Below are 18,649 nucleotides of genomic sequence, written 5' to 3'. Positions count from 1 at the left end.
CAAACAAATTTAGTTGTGTGGTTTCCCTGTGGGAACACAGTTGGTGTTGATGCAAAACCTACTTCTTCCGAACTCTTTCTTGATGAACTTCCTTTGTTGCTAACAAGAGGTGGACTACTTGGCTGTTGCCACTATCACTGATGGAATGGTTGGTGCTTAGCTGGCCAACATTATCGAGGTTGCTGCTATCAACATGATACGCGATGAAAGAACAGAGGTATTTCACTTGAAGGCCTTCAATAGCCTTTCCTCGCTGTTAATTGTTGTCAGTAATACTTAAAATAGGCACAGATTGTCAGTTTTTGTCATATGTGAGTTGAAGTTATTTTATGAAATATTATCTGCCCGTCTTTTATTTGTGCTTTTTAGTTTTCATCAGGGATAGTTCCATGATTGTGAAATTTTTTATGTACTCGTGACTGATTACTAATGATGATTTGTTACAAGAGCTGCACAAATAGAAGAAAGAGGAATGCTGATTTGGATGGGAATTATTGATAATATGCAGTTTCTATGATAATCTAATGATCTAATCCGTATAGAGATTCATGGTACGGTGAAATAGTAAGATTAATTTTGTGATGATGGATGTAGTTACTCCTTTTGTGTTTATTCAAGGTAAACAAATGATTACATGGTTATAATTGGAGATTTTACAGTTGGTGATGAGATGGGAATTCAGTTTGAATTAGTTATCTCTGCTGTATCATGGTCTTTCTTTACTACTCCAAAGTCCATGGGCCATGAGATGAGTAATATAATGTATCTACAATGGTCTGTATATGAGTACGTAAATATAGCTTCAGACTAATAACCTATCTAAATATGCAATTCCAGTATATCACTATGATTTGATAATGTGTTATATGCTTGGGCTCGTTTGACTTGTTTTTAGCTAGGATGTAATAGTAGTATATAAAATTGTCAGGATGCTATAATGAAGTAATCTTATGTGTATGTGTTCTCGTTTTCCAGTTTATTTAGTAAAGATGTTCGAATTTCTGAATTTTGTCTGGAACGTGGCCATCACAGATAGGTGAATGATAAAGCAAATTTAGTTGTGTGGTTTCCTTGTGGGTACATCACTAGCTATCTTGGTCTTGGTGCAAAACTTATTTCTTCAAAACTCTTTCTTGATGAGCTTCCTTTGTTGCTAACAAGAGGTACATGAATCTAGGGGTTACAGATCATGAAGCTTCAGTGCCATCAACTTATGATTAGTTCTGTTTTAATCTTATTGTGATTCTTTCATATTAAAAAAAATTGACTAGGCATTAGGTTCTGAGATGTGAAGAATATTGATCTGTGCAACAATTCGGTTTAGGAAGTAGAAATATATGTTGCCTAATGTTGGGTTGGAATACGTCAGGTGGTATACTTCTTTGTGGCCCTCCTGGAGTGGGGAAGACATTATTAGCAAAAGCTGTTGCTGGTGAGGCAGGTGTAAACTTCTTCTCCATATCTGCATCTCAGTTTGTCGAAATATATGTGGGAGTTGGTGCTTCTCGTGTACGAGCGCTCTATCAAGAAGCAAGGGACAATGTGAGATTTCAATTCCTTTTTATCTGATTATGGCAATTGTTGGACTTCATTGGATCAAGCAAATAGGTTTACTAGTCAGAATGTGGAATGCTTTTGATACTCGATTCCTTAATTCTAATAGGAGTATTTTGTTATGATTCCACCTTTGAGCTAGGTGGGGGTTCTTGAGTGCCTTACCATTTCTTATAAGTTCGTTGAAAGATCAGAACATGTTTACTCTCTTTGCTCATTAATTCTAATATTTGCTCCTTTTTTTACTATGAGATTCTGACTACATTTGCTCATCAAAGACCATGCATTGTTGTTTTCTTACTTACACAGAGCTTATATTTGTGGAAGTGATGTGATGTGAGTGAATCGTGCATTTGCAGGCTCCATCTGCTGTTTTCATCGATGAACTGGATGCTGTTGGAAGGGCACGTGGCTTGATTAAGGGGTCTGGTGGGCAAGAACGTGATGCTACTTTAAATCAGGTCTCTTGCACATATTTGATTGCTTATAGTTGTGACACAATAATGGTCTGATTCGACTCTTATATAAAATCCCTTACCGATCCTCTAGCTTCTTGTATGCCTGGATGGGTTCGAAGGCAGAGGAGAAGTCATTACCATTGCTTCTACAAACAGGCCAGACATTTTGGATGTAGCACTTGTGAGACCAGGGAGGTTCGACCGGAAAATACACATACCCAAGCCTGGACTGTTTGGCCGTGTTGAAATTCTGAAGGTGCGGTTTGTTGCCTTCCATCAGCAGTACTTTCAATTGGTCTACATGGTCTCACTGTTTGGTCTCAGGTTCATGCTAGGAAGAAACCAATGGCCCCTGACGTGGACTACTTGGCTGTTGCGACTATGACTGATGGAATGGTTGGTGCTGAGCTGGCCAACATTATCGAGGTTGCTGCTATCAACATGATGCGCGATGAAAGAACAGAGGTATTTCACTTGAAAACCTTCACTGGCCACTCCTCGCTGTTAAAATAAGCACAGATTGTTAGTTTGTCATGTGCGAGTCGAAGTTCTAATATGGAATATTTATATGCCTGTCTTTTGTTTGTGTTTTATCATCATCAATGGTTCCATAATTGCAAATTTGTTTGACGCGCTCATGACAGATTACTACTGATGATTTGTTACAAGCTGCACAAATAGAAGAAAGAGGCATGCTTGACAAAAGAGAGAGAAGCCCCGAGATCTGGAGGCAAGTAGCTATAAATGAAGCTGCAATGGCCATAGTTGCTGTCAATTTCCCGGATCTCAGAAATATCGAGTTTGTATGTTATGATCTTTGCCTAGCAGCACTTTTATTAATTTCTGTTAATGAAATGGGAATTTCTTAAGTACTATCGTTTTTTTTTTCATTTTAGGTGACGATTTCTCCAAGAGCTGGAAGAGATTTAGGTTATGCCCGCCTAAAGATGGACCATATTAAATTCAAGGAAGGAATTTTGAGGTAGTTCCCCTTTCAAATATAACAAATTTGATGTTCTGCTACACTTGCTGATTCAATTTGTTTTCAGCCGGCAGTCTCTCTTGGATCACATCACTGTCCAACTTGCTCCACGTGCAGCAGACGAACTCTAGTATGGGGAAAATCAGGTAACGAGACCCCAACTTTCGATCATTATATTTAATTTTGGAAATGAATTTCAAAAATACAATTCTGTTCTTAATAAACCGGTATAAGTTACCCGAGTATTGTCCAGTATCTGGAATTTTGTTTCTGATGGTCCTATTGTTGAATTGATTTACTCAGTTGAGTACCATCTGGGCGGAGACGGACGATAATGCTCGATCTGCTGCACGAACCTTAGTGCTTGGTGGTCTTTCCGAGAAGTATTTTGGCTTGAACAGTTTCTGGACAGAAGATAGAATTGATGTAAGTTTCCTTTCATATCTCGCGGTCATAAAAGCAAAGAAACCGAGATGTTATATGATTTCAGTGATTGTACAACGCCCAACATACAAAATCTTGATTTTCAGGAAATTGATTCAGAGGCGCTGCGAATCCTTGACGTGCAAAAAACGGTACTATGTGAAGAGATTCACCATTTCTTTCATGTCTGTGGGAAAGATATTAAGACTTTGTCCATGCTGATTCTTGGGAGAAACCGTGAGCTTTTGGATGCCGTTGTGGACAGGCTCGTGGAGAAGAAGAGCTTAACCAAGCAAGAATTCTTCGACTTAGTTGAGCTCCATGGATCTGTACAAACTATGCCGCCTACCATACTTGACATCAGAGCCGCCTCACGGTTACAACTGCAAAATATTCTTTTAGACACCGAAGAAGCAGCCGCTCGTTCGAGCATTGTTTCAACATGATAGTGACTTAGTGACTTAGTGACTTAACCATAGTAGTACTCTTATAAGACATTTTCAAAATTTTAAAAGTATAAATATCAAAGCAAATCTCATTGGCGAATACTCTCGAACGAGACATTAAGTGGTAATGTAAATCAAATTCTTTGAAGCATTGTGATTGGTCTACACAACAAATAGTATTAATTTGGAGTTTGATCACCAGTAGAATAAACAATTTGTATCCCCAATAATACAATTATTAAATGAAGTTTGAAATATATTATTGAAGCTGAATTTATTGTCGCCAACAATTGTGGAGTAATTAAGAAGCTGAATTTAACCCTAGTTACAAAGTAGGTTGAAATTAGACTTTACACTTCATTCATAATTGAAATTAGAATTCAAATTCACAAGCTATCAACTCATGGCATCTAATGATGAATATAATAATCCCTACACTTTTTCTCGAAAGTAGGTTGGTCGTTGAAGCCATTGCAGTTCCGTGGTAAGTCATTGAGCATGTCCATCTCCTGGAACTCGCTCCGGTCGAAAAACCAATCTCCCACGGCTTGTCCTATCGTCTGAAAAATACATTTCATATTAAATTAGTAGTGTGCGACCAAACAATTTGTGTGACAGATACTTTATATAGTTTCACTTACTTTGTTAGCAAGTCCGTTTCCATCAAACAATGAGCATGTCGAACCGCGTCTGTATTCCATATGGCCATGTTGGTAGCAACTATGTACAAAATAACCTCTCCTTGAGGAGCTATTCTTAATTGTACTTTCCAGCGTATTTATGAATGTGTACCTAAAATCTAAACAAAAATATTATGAGAGATAGATTTATGGAGCTTTAAATAGAGTCAAAATTAGTATTAATATTGTATATACCTTTCATGATTTTTGTCTCAGTCCAATTGCAAAACATCAAGTTATGGGTGCAATTGTTCCGTCTTGGGCTAGCATCACTCGGAGAGAACAAATTTGTTTGTATCTGTGACAAGTAGATTGGAAATGAAAATGAATATATTTAATGACATCAAAGATATTAATGAATACTAATAATTATTACATTATAAGATTGCCCATACCTGATAGGAGTCAAATTCTGATTCGATTAAAAATAGTGAGGTTTGAATATCTGGGACCACATTTTCAGGAAATAAACACTACAAATACAAATATGATCATGAGGAATACTTAATTATATTATAAGGAAAAGTAATGAAGATAAGTCAGTGAATAGTATTATACTCTTACCAAAGTTGGACTAAATTTGGATATGCATGACATGGTTAACGTATTCATCAAACCCTATATGTGTAAATGAGGAATTAATGTAAGGATACACGTCTTAATATATAGTACTACTTGACTATAAAACAAAGTAAAATGAAATTAAAAGATAAACAAAGTAAAATGAAATTAAAAGAATACGTGCATGCGTTGATATCAAACTAAAGAAGTACTCTTCTCTCCAATCAGCTCCCATAAAATGCTCTCTTGTGAGCCAAACAAAATTAATCAGCGACATAATTTACAATTTTATACTACTATTTAATAAAATTTATATTTTGATAATTAGAAAGTTAATTTAGATAGTCTTACCCATGAATAAAGAAGCCCGAATCAGATAGACACTTCACCCTAATTATATTGTGAAAAAGTGCTTGAAACTTGTCACAATGTAAAATTGTGGCTAATCCACCTGCCGAAGTGCCTGACAATAAAGCCTATAAAACAATATCAATTAATATTAAGTGGCAGTTAGAATTTAATTAATCCAAGAGTTACTATAATTTACTAATGCATACATTTGTAGCATTTCTCATGCCAATTCGTAGCAGCTCGTCCATCACGGCATCATAGATTCTTGCACCTCTATACGTCAGGTTGTGCTTCTGTTTAAATGTTTCAGAAATTGAACAATTGAGTGAAGCGATTTAGCTATAATTGAATTGAGTAGAACATACACTTAGGACTAAACCAGACTCATCAACCTTCTAGTTCATGTCGAACCGTCCAATCCGGTTTTTAAAAGAGTGCATGTTAGGTTAGTATAACTAATTGTGCTTATTGATGACATGAAAGAAATTTAAAAACATGCCGGGTCTACATCCTCAACATCGGACATGAAAGATGAGCCGTCACAATAGAAGATTTTGACCACATGCCAATTGTAGAAATCTGAAATAATACATATACAAGAATTAAGTTATATATTTCAAATTAGAGAAATGAAATTGGATTTTGATTAGATTTAACTACACATATATACCAGGATTAAAGCTGGAATTGGCTTCAAGCATCCCTCCAAAGGATACGACACCATGCGCCGAAGACATAAGCTTAGCACTACTTCCTGGAGTTGAATTGGATCTGTCGAGGCATTCAGTTACATTCCAACACCATGCACCACCCTTGCAACTCCAAATTGTTAGTCTTATTATTATAAAAGCTTATATACTCAACAATAATAGAAGAAAATGATAAAGCCATGAGCATACAGATAAAAATCCAAAAATGTTGTTCATATTCATATACCTGTAGGTATACGTGCCAGTTGTCGTATCCATCTCCGAACCCTGGGCTATAAGCATAGGCCGCAGGGGTGCCGTCAAAATGAAAATGTGACATTTTTTGTGAGACAAACTAAAAAGAAAAATAAGACATTTTTTATGAGGTGGAGGGAGTACTTTTTAATACATGAGAGAATTGTATATCTAAATATATTAAATGTAAGGTGTTGATAATTAGTATAAAATTCATGAAAAAATATAACCGTAAACTATATAATAGGAAGAACACCCATCCCCACCCTTTTTTGTGGTTATACAAAAAAAAGAAGAGATAATTGAATTGTTTGTTATCGAAATCAATTTTGGATTAAGATAATTGCTTTCCATAATACTTGCAATTTATTATCAATTATTCAAATTAAGATAATCTGGACAAACAATCAACTACTACTACTATTATTATTTCCTCATTAACTATCAAAATATGTATAACGAAAACACATTCTCTTTTTTTATGTCTTACCCTAATTAATATACTATACATTTCTTGAAATAGAAACATCATTATTCTCACTTTATCCACTATATCATTTTATTCCTTATTCACTCAACTCACAAAATAAAAATATATAAAATCACATACCGAATATGAAATACTTCACTTAGAGTGGAATGAGAGATGCACATTCTTTTTTTTGTTTTTTTTTATGAAGTATACATATAATATTATTGTTAATTATTTCAAATTTATATTCACTCGTGAAAATTATATGACCCGTGGATAGCACGGGTGTTTATACTAGTTATATTAAAAGCAAACTCTTACTTGAGAATTAAGATGGATAATAGTATATGGCAATATATCGTAACATCAAAAAATAAGCTTGGATGAAATTAACTATTCTAAAATGTAGTATGATTTAGGTGTTTTGGTAATCAATCTTATATCATACTTATATGATTATATTAATTTGGATAAATATTTGACCAAAAAGAAATGCATCCTTCTTAAAATTGAAAATATATGTGTTGCTTTGTTTGGTAAATATAATGTTCAATTTTGAATTCTATGAAAAGGGAGAACACAAATTTCCAATAAAAATTCTATTTTTGCTCTCTGCAACATACCTAACCTCATTAATTGTTTGGAGACTTTCACACATTTTTTTTCAATTAACTTTTATCGAAGACATAAAATTTATCATAGTTGTAGGTGGTGAATTAATTTAAAGTTGGGAATGAGATTTATGTTGAGAGTGAGAAGATAAATATATATAAAAAAGAATAATACTATTTTTTAGACCAATAAGAATGCTCAAATTCCATGCCGATTTAGGAAAGGTTGGCAGGTGTGATGGATATCTCCATCTCCATTTCCATTCATTAATACACATTAGATTCAGACTCACACAGCTTACACTCTCATTCTCACACTTCCGTCACACAGTTTACACTCTCAATCTCACACAGCTTACACTACACAGCTTACACTCTCAATCTCACTCATTCTGCTTACACTCTCTGCTACGCTCTCAGTCACACACACACTTTCGCCGATCGCCACCTCTGAACTCGTCACCGTCTCGGTATGTTATAGTACTTCCCCTTTCCTTTCCTTTTCTTTCAGATCTGCTGCACAAATGACCTTAATTTTGTTCCTTGATTTTGAAAAAATTGATGTGAGTTTTGTGACCATAATCTTCAATCCGTGAGTGATTGTGAGAACAGTTGAGTATATATGAAAAAATGACTTGCCCTCTCCCTCTTACTATTAGGCGTAATCTCATGTTTTGGTCCTGCAATTGTTATCTCAGCAAAGATTAGGTTGTTGTTGGATTTGATCATTTGCACTATTCTTATGGAATCTATTGAATTAAGTTCCTCTTCTTTATGCTACTGATTGATTGATTGATTCTTGTGAAGTTGAAAGATCCACAAGTAGTAGTATTCGGATAGCTGCAATTTTGTCGTATAGATGCACTTCTCTTTCGTGTTTTTGATGCTAACCTGCTATAGATATGTTTGTGCTTATGATGCTTGATTCTCTAGTTGTGTTTCTTCATTTTGAAAGGGGAAGTACTATAACATACTGAGACGGTGACGAGTTCAGAGGTGGCGATCGGCGAAAGTGTGTGTGTGACTGAGAGCGTAGCAGAGAGTGTAAGCAGAATGAGTGAGATTGAGAGTGTAAGCTGTGTAGTGTAAGTGTGTGAGATTGAGAGTGTAAACTGTGTGACGGAAGTGTGAGAATGAGAGTGTAAGCTGTGTGAGTCTGAATCTAATGTGCATTAATGAATGGAAATGGAGATGGAGATATCCATCACACCTGCCAACCTTTCCTAAATCTGCATGGAATTTGAGCATTCTTATTGGTCAACACAAATAGTATTATTCTTTTTTTTGTTTATTTATCTTCTCACTCTCAACATAAATCTCATTCCCAACTTTAAATTAATTCACCACCTACAACTATGAAAATTTTATGTCTTCGATAAAAGTTAATTGAATGAAAATGTGTGAAAGTCTCCAAACAATTAATGAGGTTAGGTAAATGTTGCAGAGAGCAAAAATAGAATTTTTATTGGAAATTTGTGTTCTCCCTTTTCATAGAATTCAAAATTGAACATTATATTTACCAAACATATACCATACAAAGTAACACATATATTTTCAATTTTAAGAAGGATGCATTTCTTTTTGGTCAAATATTTATCCAAATTAATATAATCATATAAGTATGATATAAGATTGATTACCAAAAAACCTAAATCACACTACATTTTAGAATAGTTAATTTCATCCAAGCTTATTTTTTGATGTTACGATATATTGCCATATACTATTATCCATCTTAATTCTCAAGTAAGAGTTTGCTTTTAATATAACTAGTATAAACACCCGTGCTATGCACGGGTCATATAATTTTCACGAGTGAATATAAATTTGAAATAATTAACAATAATATTATATGTATACTTCATGACAAAAAAAAAGAAAAGAATGTGCATCACTCATTCCACTCTAAGTGAAGTATTTCTTATTCGGCATGTAATTTTATATATTTTTATTTTGTGAGTTGAGTGAATAAGGAATAAAATGATATAGTGGATAAAGTGAAAATAATGATGTTTCTATTTCAAGAAATGTATAGGATATTAATTAGGGTAAGACATAAAAAAAAGAGAATATGTTTTCGTTACACACATTTTTGATAGTTAATGAGGAAATAATAATAGTAGTAGTAGTTGATTGTTTGTCCAGATTATCTTAATTTGAATAATTGATAATAAATTGCAAGTATTATGGAAATCAATTAATTTATTATCTTAATTCAAAATTGATTTCGATAACAAACAATTCAATTATCTCTTTGTTTTGTATAACCACAAAAAAGGGTGGGGATGGGTGTTCTTCCTATTATATAGTTTACGGTTATATTTTTTCATGAATTTTATACTAACACCTTACATTTAATATATTTAGATATACAATTCTCTCATGTATTAAAAAGTACTCACTTCACCTCATAATAGATGTCTTATTTTTCTTTTTAGTTTGTCCCACAAAAAATGTCACATTTTTTATTTTAAAAAAAGTTATCTCTCACATAATATAAATATATTATTTTCTTTCTCCACTCAACACTCAGTCTGTTCTTACTTCTTTCATTGTTTTTATATTAGTACATAACTAAAACTTAAGGAGGTCATTTATTTTTGCTTGTTATATCTATGAGATATATATAAAAATAATTAAAATGCATACTATCTAAGAGTATAAGATTAATAATAAATTTTAGCATGAAAGAGTGGAATACTTTAGCATACACATACGATTAATATTGTGATACGATACGTGCTAGAGAGAACGTGAAATAGAAAATTTGTTCAGATGATCTAGAGAAACAACCACGCACTCCTCTGGGGTTAGTCTGCTGGAAACCGTCGGCTCTTCTACAACCACGCACTCCTCTCTTCCAATTCACTTTGTTATTTGTCTTCATATGAGATTGAATAGATAAGTAGCGATGGTTCCATTCTTCCACAAACTCAGTTTTATAGCCTAGTAGTAAAACTTCTAGCGGAAGCCATTTCTTTTAAAATTAGTAAAACTTTTTAGGATAGATATAGAGATATCTGACTGCACTTGGTTTAAGATTTTGGTAAATGCACAATCTGCATAGTCATGTGCACACAATCTGCTGATTTATGAAGATATAACACAGTTTTTTTATTCATTTTCCCGCCAAAATGGCATTTTTGTAAATATCCCAACAACTCTCTCTTTATATATTGATAGACTAGTGTTTCACCCGCATGATCCACCACACATTCTATTTCATTGAAATTAAAGAGATTAATTCTCTTGACCATTAAATCTTTAGATTTAATTATTCTCTTGAATGAGCCAATTTGATAACCAATACAATAACCAATTTGTATCCATGATATACAATTATTAAATGAAGCCAAATAACAATTTGATCAACTTATAAAATATCGAAATTAGATGAAGCCATACTGAGGGGCCAAGCCAGGATCTTTGCAAGGATAGAGAAATTGACTCAGATGTATGTATCCACTCCCATTTTAGTAGGAATTCATGTGATTATGTATTCCCAATATATGAATTCATTTTAGTTTGACCAGCTTGATACATTACATTTCCTAACTTGACGTGATATATTCCCAATATATAATAATGGAGCATTAACACTAATATTTCAAAACATATTAATTGATGCATCTTGATATCATTCACTTTTTTACCTGCTGAATCTTGTAAAACATGGGCCATAAATTTATTATTGCACCGAAAGTAGTATAAAATTATAAAGATGATAATTATTTTTGACTTTAAATAGAACAATTCCTAATCTTTAGGTATATCTGTTTTGCCATTAAAGGAATGATTTTTGGCCTACCATCCAATTTGTCGCATTTGTGATCTTTCGCAACATCATATCCTAAAGCCACAGATTAGCAATATAATATAATTATTTTCAATTTAACTCTTGAAAATACCAAGTGACGATATTATTTCAACGGTTCAACTTAAAGACAAAGAATCATAAATGGTTGTGAGTATTCCATTAATTAGAGATCAACAAAAACTGGTAGTATATTTTTCAATAATACATTATACCACAAAGATTGTCTCACTTTGACCGGACACGGCTTTTAACTAATGTAATGAAAAATGAGTTGAAAAAGTTAGTGGAATGTGAGGTCTACTTTTATATATTAATTTTATAATAAAATGTGAATAGGAATGAGTTGGTGGAATATGAGGTCCACTACTAAAAATGGTAAAAAGTGAAATGGGACAAACTTTGTGGGACGATGAAAATGATAAAAATGAGACAATCTTTGTGGGACGGAGGGAGTACTAGTATTAGCTAATTAAGTTAACCGATAAAAGTGAGTATTAATTAGAGTTCAACAAATTGGGAGTTCAATGTATTAAAACCGAGGCTTGATAAATATCCTTATGATAAATTTATTTTCATTATACATTCATAAAATACACTTATTTATTTTGGTCTATAAAATGACTTAGTGACTTAACCATAGTAGTAATGTAAATCTCATTGGCGTATACTCTCGAACGAGACATGAAGTGGTAATGTAAATCAAATTCTTTGGAGCATTGTAATTGGTCTATACAAATAGTTCTATTTTGATATGTTTCATGAGTCATTTTCTTATATCTTTTAAAGTCAATATAATTTTTCTTATTTACTTTACTCTCTCTTACTTTATTATCTCTTCATCTCTCTATCTTTTTTATTTCTTAAGTACGTTACTTTTTCTAACTAACTCACTTAACACAATTTTTCTTAAATCGTCAGAAGAAGAGAAATGTCTTCACAATTTTTCTTAAATCTCTTTCCTACTTTTAAACACCCAACAACCTTTTCTCTTTTTGTGTCTCTCCTACTTTTAAACACTCAACAATCCATTATCTCTCTTAATTTTTGTTCTTGAATTGGTAACACACAATTTGGCTGATTAAAGGCTGAGCTTCGTCCCTTGAATGCAAACGAGCTGCTCCGACCAACACTATGTATGGCTGTTTTAGCAGTTGTTGAATCAATATTATGATTTATATACATAACATTTACGGTAGATTAATGTATGATAATCTTTGGTTATGTATTCTACCTTTTGCCAATAAATAAAACATAGTACTAGAACATAGGTTTTGAGTAATTAATATATAATTTGATCACCAATTTGTATCCATAAAATACAATTATTAAATGACGTTGGCAATAAGTTATAGGAGTATTAGCCCATACAAGTGGCATACATATTTAAAGCGACACTACGAGTCTCATCTGGGTTTGGGCAAGGGTAATTGTTTATTAAGTCATTAGCAATTCCTAAGTAGCAATCCTCACTAATCTTCTTCTGAATGATGTAAGAACAACAAACACCCCATCTCCCATCGTTGCATATCGCTTCCAACAGCCCAAATTTACAATCATCGGGCCAATTCTTGTAGCACTCTTTCACATCCACTGTTGTCAAATCACTCATTACAACGAAACTACTTATCATAATCACCATCATCGTGACTGAGTTTTGAGGACTCATGTTTCTAAGATAATATGTATAATAACCCTAGTTACAACATCTTGCTTTTATAGATGTCATATCCCTCACTTAATTCATTTCATTACTCGTATCCTACCTATGTAATAGTAATATTTATTGTCACCAGTAACTAAAATGTGGAATAATTAAGAAGCTGAATTTAACTGAAATTTTTTAACATTTCATTCATAACTGAAAATGGAAATTCAAATTCACATGCTATGGCATCTAATGATGAATATAATCCATGTACTTTTTCTCCAAAGGAGGTTGGTCGTCGTTGCTAATTCCTTTATACTCCCTCCCTCCCACAGAAATAGGCCACATTTCCTTTTTCCGTCTGTCTCATAGAAAAGTTCATATCTATTTATGGAAACCTTTTTCTCTTTCTTTTTCCTTTACTATTTATGGATCTCACAATTCACTACACACTTTCAACTATTTTTAACAGTTTTAACTTATATCCTCAACTGAACACCAATTTTGAGATCTTTCTTAAATCAACATATGAAAACTACTGGATAATTCTTTGGATTATAGAAAAGAGAGTATTTTTTAAGGAAAATAATTGGTATAGCCTGCCATAGAAATTGACTCAATAATTAGTGTATCTACTCCCGATTTTGACCCATTTTAGTAAGAATTCATGTGATTTTGTATTCCAGGATATGAATGCATTTTGATTTGGGTCCTGTTCACATACTACTATACTAGAACTGGGTAGTATTTCATGATCTAGTTATTTTTATGTAGTACTAAATAAATATTTTGAAAATTTTAACTCTTCCGCAGTTAATTGAGTAAAAATGCGTGAAAGTCTCCAAACAATTAATGAGATTAGGTAATAAACTGTTGCTTATATGTATATATAGGGGGGTCCTCTTCCAATGCTTTCAGCATTATAATCCCAAAATGAGGCTAAATCTAAACCCTTAGATCTTGAGATGAAAGGCTGAGATTCAATATAAAAATTATCAACAAATAGAAACAAAGATTTCAACAAAAGGGTACAATGGTCAATTCACGTTAAACTGCGTGGGATTTAATTTTGGTTCTCACCGCATTCACACTTCTTCACCCACCACAGCAAATTTTCTCTTGCCGATCAAAACAAACAATTCATTTCTGTCCATCTCCTACTTCGAAAATGATGCAAATTTCTCCATCTTCTCCAACGAAAAAGCTCCAAACCACTCCATCTTCTCCGGCGAAAAGTTCGACGCAGGGCAGATTTAGAGATTTGGAAAAATCGACGGTATTGACTGTATGTTTTAATTTTAATCTTCGAAATTTGTTTTGAACTTGATAAAATCTCAACAAAAACGAAAGTAATATATTAATTATGCAGCAAACGACTTCGATATGAGTTCAAGGAATTCAATTGGAAGCGATTCTGCAGAAGAATTAGGGTTATAGTTTATGATTTCTAATCTCAACAAAGAATTAGGGTTCAGTTTTTGATAAGGCTTCAATACTTGTTTTGTTGTTAAGTTTGTTAAACTACGAAAATGGAATCTTTAACTATTAACAAGCTTATAAGGAAGATGAATCTTAAATTTCTATGTTGACTTTTGTTGGATTGATTTCTATTCAACTATTATGAGAAAGATGAATCTTCAATTTCAGAAAGCTTGAACTTTATGTTGATATTAGTTTGTCAAATTATAAGTTGATAAAAAAGAAGGGAAAGGAAGCTGAAGGAGATTATTTGGAAAAGGGAACAGAAACAGAAAATGAAGAAACACACAAGGAAAATGGAGTTGCTGACGATTCTTCACAAGAAACCGAAAATGCAGAAGGCGAAGAGAAGACAGGAAAAAAGAGGAAAAGCAGGAAAACAAAAGTCGAAGATAGAAAAGCCGGAGAAGGATAAAGACGAGGAGGAGACAAAAACATTGAACATAAAGAGGCAACCAAATACTTTGTCAATATTTTGGAACGTTTAATTGATAAGCAAAAGGCTGCTGCAAAATTGATGTGAAAGCAGTTATTGTAACTTGGGAAAAACAGTAGGAGATTTGGAGGATTATATGTTAGCTAAACATCTTTTGTGACTATGCCTCCATTGAATATTTTGTAAGTAGAAATACTAATGGCATTACCTATATCATTTAGGACATGTTACGTGTGTGTACCTTTTGTCAATATTAAGAAATATCGGAACTCATCTATAAAATATTAAGAAGTACATGATTTGGTATTGTTTCAATCTTGTGTTGATATTATTTTGTTATTCACAGCTATATTGAGAATGTGTATAGGCCAATTATTGAGAATTCCAAATAGTTATGTTGAGAAATTATAAACGATTTATTGAGAATTCCAAATAGTTATATTGAGAACTTATACACGATTTATTGATAATTCCAAATATGTATGTTGAGAATTTATACACCATTTATTGAGAATTTCAAATAGTTATGTTGAGAATTTATACACCATTTGTTAAGAATTCTAGATAGTTCTGTTGAGAATTTATAAAGTTGTATTGATGTTCATTCGTTTACAGATAATTGAAAATGTAAGCAACACGAAATGTTTTGAACAAACTTAATAGTATTGAGAATTCCAAATAGTTATGTTCAGAAATTATAGACGATTTATTGAGAATTCTAAATAGTTATGTTGAGAAATTATAAACGATTTATTGAGAATTGCAAATATGTATGTTGAGAATTTATACACCATTTATTGAGAATTCCAAATAGTTATGTTGAGAATTTATACACCATTTGTTGAGAATTCCAGATAGTTTAGGGTTCTGTTGAGAATCTATAAAGTTGTATTGATGTTCATTCGTTTACAGATAATTGAAAATGTAAGCAACACGAAATGTTTTGAACACAAACTTAATAGTAGTGAGAATTCCAAATAGTTATGTTGAGAAATTATAGACGATTTATTGAGAATTCCAAATAGTTATGTTGAGAAATTATAAACGATTTATTGAGAATTGCAAATATGTATGTTGAGAATTTATACACCATTTATTGTGAATTCCAAATAGTTATGTTGAGAATTTATACACAATTTGTTGAGAATTCCAGATAGTTCTGTTGAGAATTTATATAGTTGTATTGATGTTCATTCGTTTACAGATAATTGAAAATGTAAGCAACACGAAATGTTTTGAACAAACTCAATAGTATATGAAAAATAACATGAGATAACATTCAAAACATAAGTTTGAGATTATTATTCTTTCATACCAACATGGAATCAAGAATGCTATGGAATATCCAAAACAAGCAATTATGTATGCCAATAAACAGAAATCACAGTGATAGGAACAACTAATTTATTTATGTTTTTTACTCTTCTCTTTGCCGCATGTCCTTGAATCATGATTAACCATTTTATTGCATTTTCAACATCGTCTAGGAGGTTTAATTGTCGCCTTCTTCGCCGCCTCCATCTTAGAAAGCAACCTGGATCTGGATCCAAATCCTTTACACTTCACCACATTTGGCGGATGAATGTGTATAACATCAGGCCTCACAACTCCATACAATTCCTCGAACCTTTTCTTTTTCTCCAACATAGACATCGTAGAAGAACCATCACCAAAAAGCTGATTTCCAACATCCTCAATGTCGTCCATAGCTCTTTGTACTAATTTGTATATTGTTGTGCAGTTTGTTGATGGCATTACACTTGTCATCGAAAAAGAAATCTATAGACAATAAAACAAAATAATATCAGCATTGTATAAGCATAATATCAACATAGTACACCAATAATATCACCAGTCATATAAAGAAAAGAAAAATATCAACTCAATAAGCAAAAACTATAAATTATAATACCTGACTCTGAAAAGTTGAGCTCAAAGAACCAACAAAATCAGGTTACAAAAATCAATAAAAAACACTCAGATTCAACTAAAAAACATTTCTGTTATACAATCAGGTTATAACTTCAACCAAACATGTTACAAAGGTAATAAACAACATTTCAGTCATTGAATCAGATTCTACTAAAATATTGAATCATATTTAAACATAGTAAAAACATAACATCATTAAATTACATTGCAATTTTCAACACTTAACACATACTATAAGACGTACAGGTTAAAACAGAAGAAAACAAAATTGACAATGTATAAAACAAATTGTGCTAAAACGCATAAAACCTAACAAAAAAAAACTGATGAAAACATAAACACACATCAGAAACATGAACATTACAAATACAATCAATTCATCATAAAAAAATAAAAAAGTTACTGACAAATATACAAAACATCAAATGAATCAGAAACTTCAAGTACAAAATTTGAGAAGATGCATATTGATCGATTCAAAATTAAAACATAAACAACACAATTATTGATACATACCTGCCATTATCGAACAAAGACAACATCAAAATAGCTTGGAAAAGATGAAAAATGCGATAAGCTGATGAGATCGACAAAAATCGAACAGCGCGAATCAATTCCTCAATATTAATGCTGCGTGATTCGAAGAATATGATTTTGGAAACAAAATATTCATGATTTAAAGAGTGAATTTTGAAGATATGATCGAATCTGGCATATAGAATATAAGAAAAGAGAAATTTTAGGAAAGAAAATATGAGTGAGATTTGGAGTATATTCATGTACAGTAACTTTGATGTACTAAAATACCCTTTTTAGATTAATTTAAATAATTAAAGTAGAAATAAAAGATCAAATCTAAGCTAATCTAGCCCTTAGATTAGAATGATGGAGGGATACGATTAAGTCTTATTTTGGGATTAGTAATTAGTTAGCATTTGATCATGACCCCTTAGGTGCATATTCAAATTTATAGATACAAGCAACTTTTGTTGCATACATCTTATCTTCTCTTTAATTTTTATGGTTTTTACTTTATTGCAGCCGTTGCACAGCTGTGTTCGCCGCCAAATTTATTTCATACAGTAGTATTTAATCTTAGAAAATAAATACAGTATTAGAGCATCTCCAATAGCGGCTAGCCCACCGGCTAGCCGATTCGCGTCGCTAGACGGTCGGCTAGCCGAACTATTGGAAACGGCCAGCCACGAATCGGCGAAAAAATTGGCGTGGCCTAGCCGATTTGAGGGCGTTGGCCGATGCGTTGGCCGCCATTGTGGCGTGCCGATCGGCCAGCGCCCAATTTTCATTTTTTTTAAAATTTTTTTGAAAACCTATACATACGTGATTTTAGTTTCATTTTCATTTGCACCACTTGTTTTAACGAGTTTTCTCTCTCTCTAAATTTTTGTACAAGAGCAACATTGAGCGATAGACCACAACAACGAGTCCAGTCCGGCGACGAGCGGATCTCAGACTTCCACGGTACCCGTGGGATCTGGATGGGGCCAAATGGGCCCAGGGTTTAACGTCCCTTGGCAATAGTTGATGGGGATGATGGCGGGAGCGCAGCGGGGGATATCGTGGGGGATGCCGGGCGGGGGGTAGGCCAGCGGCGGGCAAGCAACGCCGGGGTGGGGAGTTAGCAGATGCAGCAGCAGATGATGCAGCAGATAATGGGGATGATGCCGGTATGGCAGGCCGGGATGCAGCCCGGTATGCATCCCGAGATGCAGGGGTCACCGGGGGAGGGGGGACACGGTCTATCGTCCCTCTCTTGATTTTTTGACGGCTTCGTCTCACACGTCGACCCAAGTGGAGACGCAGTTCACTGGCGATGACCTTTTGTCATTGCATGAGA

The 18,649-nt window shown here is 33.3% G+C and overlaps 1 protein-coding gene, 2 long non-coding RNA genes and 1 pseudogene across 4 annotated transcripts; 2 read left to right on the top strand and 2 right to left on the bottom strand.

The window, feature by feature from the left end:
* Positions 1-520: 520 nt before the first annotated feature.
* LOC125198352 (putative inactive ATP-dependent zinc metalloprotease FTSHI 2, chloroplastic) lies at positions 521-4,014 on the top strand (annotated as a pseudogene). Its single transcript, XR_016130557.1, has 10 exons — positions 521-551; positions 1,370-1,542; positions 1,914-2,015; positions 2,104-2,268; positions 2,337-2,477; positions 2,657-2,815; positions 2,909-2,994; positions 3,062-3,140; positions 3,298-3,420; positions 3,525-4,014. The product of XR_016130557.1 is annotated as a putative inactive ATP-dependent zinc metalloprotease FTSHI 2, chloroplastic (transcript).
* Positions 4,015-4,189: 175 nt separating this feature from the next.
* LOC125189992 (pectin acetylesterase 11-like) lies at positions 4,190-6,207 on the bottom strand. Its single transcript, XM_089057879.1, has 10 exons — positions 6,126-6,207; positions 5,955-6,034; positions 5,662-5,748; positions 5,456-5,580; positions 5,289-5,349; positions 5,108-5,161; positions 4,939-5,016; positions 4,739-4,841; positions 4,505-4,662; positions 4,190-4,423 (listed from the first exon to the last, which is right to left on the bottom strand). The coding sequence occupies exons 1-10, from the start codon at positions 6,190-6,192 to the stop codon at positions 4,274-4,276; spliced, it is 963 nt and encodes a 320-aa protein (XP_088914005.1). The 5' UTR covers positions 6,193-6,207; the 3' UTR covers positions 4,190-4,273.
* Positions 6,208-14,067: 7,860 nt separating this feature from the next.
* Positions 14,068-15,174, top strand: LOC148924218 (uncharacterized). Its single transcript, XR_016130241.1, has 2 exons — positions 14,068-14,220; positions 14,635-15,174. It is a non-coding gene; the product is annotated as an uncharacterized LOC148924218 (long non-coding RNA).
* A 958-nt stretch (positions 15,175-16,132) lies between these two features.
* LOC148924217 (uncharacterized) lies at positions 16,133-17,481 on the bottom strand. The gene is made up of 2 exons (XR_016130292.1): positions 17,308-17,481; positions 16,133-16,638 (listed from the first exon to the last, which is right to left on the bottom strand). It is a non-coding gene; the product is annotated as an uncharacterized LOC148924217 (long non-coding RNA).
* Positions 17,482-18,649: the final 1,168 nt, after the last annotated feature.

Source organism: Salvia hispanica, chromosome 5 (assembly GCF_029641045.1).
Source record: "Salvia hispanica isolate PSC_SH4W2 chromosome 5, Shi_PSC_v1, whole genome shotgun sequence".
Lineage (NCBI taxonomy): Eukaryota > Viridiplantae > Streptophyta > Magnoliopsida > Lamiales > Lamiaceae > Salvia > Salvia hispanica.
Note: the sequence above shows the minus strand (reverse complement) of the source record. Positions and strands in the feature narration are given on the sequence as shown.

Excerpts from the sequence above, each read along its gene's own strand:
- LOC125189992 (XM_089057879.1), bottom strand. The coding sequence starts at position 6,192 with ATGTCTTCGGCGCATGGTGTCGTATCCTTTGGAGGGATGCTTGAAGCC. Across the intron at positions 5,162-5,288 it reads TTAGTTTGATATCAACGCAT|GGTTTGATGAATACGTTAAC; the intron begins GCACGTATTCTT and ends TTACACATATAG. Across the intron at positions 4,663-4,738 it reads TGAGACAAAAATCATGAAAG|ATTTTAGGTACACATTCATA; the intron begins GTATATACAATA and ends ATTTTTGTTTAG.